General features: G+C 32.8%; 1 protein-coding gene and 1 long non-coding RNA gene across 7 annotated transcripts in view; one reads left to right on the forward strand and one right to left on the reverse strand.

Moving 5' to 3' along the window:
- LOC119472621 overlaps window positions 1–3416 on the reverse strand; it is a 20901-nt gene extending 17485 nt beyond the window's left edge. Inside the window, exon 1 of the long non-coding RNA XR_005201777.1 lies at window positions 3368–3416. This is a non-coding gene — a long non-coding RNA (uncharacterized LOC119472621). The remainder of the gene's footprint in view (window positions 1–3367) is intronic.
- INTS8 (integrator complex subunit 8) overlaps window positions 1–3716 on the forward strand; it is a 99326-nt gene that overhangs the window by 28390 nt on the left and 67220 nt on the right. For all 6 annotated transcript variants that reach the window (XR_005201772.1, XR_005201775.1, XR_005201773.1 and 3 more), the window contains 3 exons: window positions 1143–1213; window positions 1602–1777; window positions 2901–3034. Coding sequence is in view for 1 of the 6 variants with exons in the window: in XM_017538133.2 (XP_017393622.1) it covers window positions 1143–1213; window positions 1602–1777; window positions 2901–3034 (381 nt within the window). In the remaining 5 variants the exon portion in view is untranslated. The remainder of the gene's footprint in view (window positions 1–1142; window positions 1214–1601; window positions 1778–2900; window positions 3035–3716) is intronic.

Genomic DNA, 3716 nt, shown 5'->3' on the forward strand with positions numbered 1-3716 from the left:
TTTTTTTTTTTTTTTTTAACTGTTCCATTAAGATATAATTCACATACCATACACCTCACACATTTTTAGTGTATAAGTCAGTGGTTTTTAGTGTATTCCTACATTTGGGCAACTATCACTTCACTTTTTTCACCCCAAAACAATGATCTCTTAATCATTACCTCTCACTCCTCATTTTCCCTCAGCCCCCCACCACCTGAGGCAACTACTAATCTACTTTCTATCTATAGTTTTGTCTGTTCTGGATATTTTATATATATGGAACTATGAAACAGATGGTCTTTTATAACTGGCTTCCTTCACTTAGCATGTTTTTAGTATTGTAGCATGTATCAGTACTTCATTCCTTTTTATGGCTGAATAATACCTCATTGAATGAATGTGCCATAGATTTTGTGTGTCCATTCATTAGTTGGTAGACTTAAGGTTATTTCTACTTTTTGGCAACTGTGAGTAATACTTCTATGAACATTCTATTTTATGTGTGTGTGTTAGTGTGGAAAATATTTAACAATTTCTTGAGATTAGGGACTTTTACACTGTTTTGGCTTCTTATGAATAATACATGGGGAAGAATCCTTATCTAATGAATGAATTCAAAATAATATTACGAAAATATTATTTGTAGATGACTAATATAACCATAACTAGTTTCTTTTCTTTGTTTGCATTGTTTACTTTTTAAACTTTGGTTAGCTTTTTAAATATTCATGAGCAACTCATGAATATAGAACCATGAATTCTATTTTCATGATAAATCAGTCATTCAACCATTTTCTTTTTGTTTTTAAAAAATTTTTATTCAACTCTTCTGACAGGAGCTACTGATTTCTATGATTTATCACTTAATATAATTTGGCAACATACTTGATAAATTCTGTGAGAACCGTACAGCATGGTAGCTAGGTTATTCTTTGCTGCATGTATACACCTGCAGTTATTAAAATGATCAGATTCCATTTCCCCTTTTTAATGGATTCTTACTCCTTGGTCTCATCTCCTGTTAAGTTACTTAACTAAATCTGTCATTGGTATATGATTGAGAAAGAAAAATTCAGTTGTTTTTAAATCTAACCTTTTCAAATTATAATCTACATTTTTTAAAGTACCCATATTCAAATGAAAATTACTCAAATTCCTAGGTATGTTCAAGATCAATAAATCTAGAAAAAGCTTCAGAGTCTTTGAAAGGAAACATGGCTGCTTTTCTGAAGTAAGTACCTTTATTTTCTTTCTTTTTTTTTTTTTTTTTTTAACTTTAAACTTAGTCCTGTGAAAAAAGTATCTGTTACTACTTTTGTTTTTGTTTTGGGTGTCTTATAACCAGGCAGTAACTGGGGTTTGAGAACCCATTAAGTTCAAATTTGTGTAGCCATGTAAGATGTTAGGATTTTATAGTTACCTTTTTTGTGTATTGTGGCATTGACATCACAATTTTAAATAAGGACCGAAGGGAAATTTTAAAATCTATTTCAAACTATCATTATACAGTTTATGTAATGGTGGCTTTTTCAATCACTTATTAAAGTTCATTGATATGATTGTTTTTCTCAAACTAAATTATACACTTTTTTGTTTTACAATATTTCTTACTGATCTAGGAATGTGTGTCTGGGATTGGAAGATCTGCAGTATGTTTTCATGATTTCTTCACATGAGCTTTTCATTACATTGTTGAAAGATGAAGAACGAAAGCTACTTGTTGATCAGATGAGGAAGAGATCCCCTAGAGTAAATCTGTGCATTAAACCTGTAACTTCATTTTATGATATCCCAGGTTAGCTCTCCAGTCTGCCAGCTAAAATGTTGGCATGTTTTGTCCCTCTATTGAAATTACCATGGAAATATATTTGAGGATTCTCTCTTATTTGTTGTAATTAACACTTTTGTTGGTAATTAATAGAAATTCACCTGTCTTCCATGTCAGATTTCTGTATAGGCAGTTATGTGCGAGCTCTGCCGAGCCGATGATTAGTGCAGAATCAGGCCTAGATACGTGAAAGATTTTAGCTGGGGAAGTAGACCAAGGTCACACTGCTGCCAATATGTTCATGCAGGTAACAACAAAAACGGGGAGAGGAGTGCGAGAGATGCTGGAACCAGTAGGAGGACAGATGTTCCTGCATGTCAGTCTGTATAACTGTGCTAGTATCTGCTGGCCAAACAGCTTTGGCAGTATTGCCATTTTTGGCTTATTTGTTTATTTATTTTTTTTTTTTCCATTTTTGCCTTTACAAATACAAGCAGAAAATACAATGCTATTTTAAAATAAGAAACATAAACTTCAAAATTTAGTATAGATGAGAGAGAATTCAGTTGGTTTTACAAAAGCACAATTTTAGCTTCTTTGACCTTCACTAGATTTAAACTGGTTGACTGTCCAGTTGTAAAGGAAAAGGGTAAGGTTAATACATACAGAACTGCTGGAAATGCATACCTGAAGACTGCCTCTGATAGCTGAGCTGTAATTAGGGATTTGGGTAATTATTTTTGGGTCTCTGGGAAGAACATGCTCCCTTCTGTCTCGGAAACACATGCTTAATGTTTATTACTCAAAATTAACATTTTATAAATACTTTTGTTAGCATATTATGTTCAAAAGTAGGAATCTATGTTAATTCTTTTCATATATCCTGCATAGTTCTTTGCATGAAATTAATATTTTTATCTTGTTTATATTTTCATTATCTTTATTTTTAAAATGCATGCAATTAATAAATGTAGATATAACAAAATTGTGTTAGGTTATCTATGTGAGGTTAAAGTTAATATGTAATATACACTGTTGAGTGAATCAGTTCTCAAGATGATAGCAGCTTTTAATTTATAGATACAATAATTTGTCATTCTTATAGCTGTATCTTTCAATTAAATTGTTGAAACATAAATCTTTGTTTTAGCCTCAGCAAGTGTCAACATTGGTCAGTTAGAGCATCAACTTATATTGTCAGTGGATCCTTGGAGGATTAGACAGATTTTAATTGAATTACATGGTATGACTTCAGAGCGCCAATTCTGGACAGTGTCTAATAAGGTAAGAAACCCTTTGTCAAGACCAGATAAGAAAATTGCCCTTGTTATTTGAGATAATTTAATAGAAAAGCTGTTCACTGACCTTTTTAATAAGGACCTCTTTTGCTTAACAGTTTTAAGACCTTCACATGACCATAATTGCATTTTTAAACATCCATTGACAGAGAAAGTAGAAAATGTCAGAAACAAAAAGATACCATTGAGTAGCATCTAAAAATGAGTTTTTCCATTTGTTGACAAAATATCTACATGCATTTTGTTTATGTTTTTGAGATGGAGTCTCTCTTTGTCACCCAGGCTGGAGTATAGTGGTGCTGTCTTGGTTTATTGCAACCTCTGCCTCCCAGGTTCAAGTGATTCTCCTGCCTCAGCCTCCCAGGTAGCTAGGTAGCTGGGATTATAGGCACCTGCCACCATGCCTAGCTAATTTTTGTATTTTTAGTGGAGATGGAGTTTCACCATGTTGGCCAGGATGGTCTTGAACTTCTGACCACAAGTGATCTGCTTGCCTTGGTCTCCCAAAGTGCTGGGATTACAGACATGAGCCACCATGTCCGGCTGCATTTTAAATATAATTGTAAATATATGTAAATGTTATATTATTTATGCAGTCTGTAGCCAGTACATGCTGTGTGTTGTATAGGGTATTTTATTTTTGTTTTTTTGTTTTTTTTTTTTTTTTT

Source organism: Cebus imitator, unplaced genomic scaffold (assembly GCF_001604975.1).
Source record: "Cebus imitator isolate Cc_AM_T3 unplaced genomic scaffold, Cebus_imitator-1.0 Scaffold109, whole genome shotgun sequence".
Taxonomy (NCBI): domain Eukaryota; kingdom Metazoa; phylum Chordata; class Mammalia; order Primates; family Cebidae; genus Cebus; species Cebus imitator.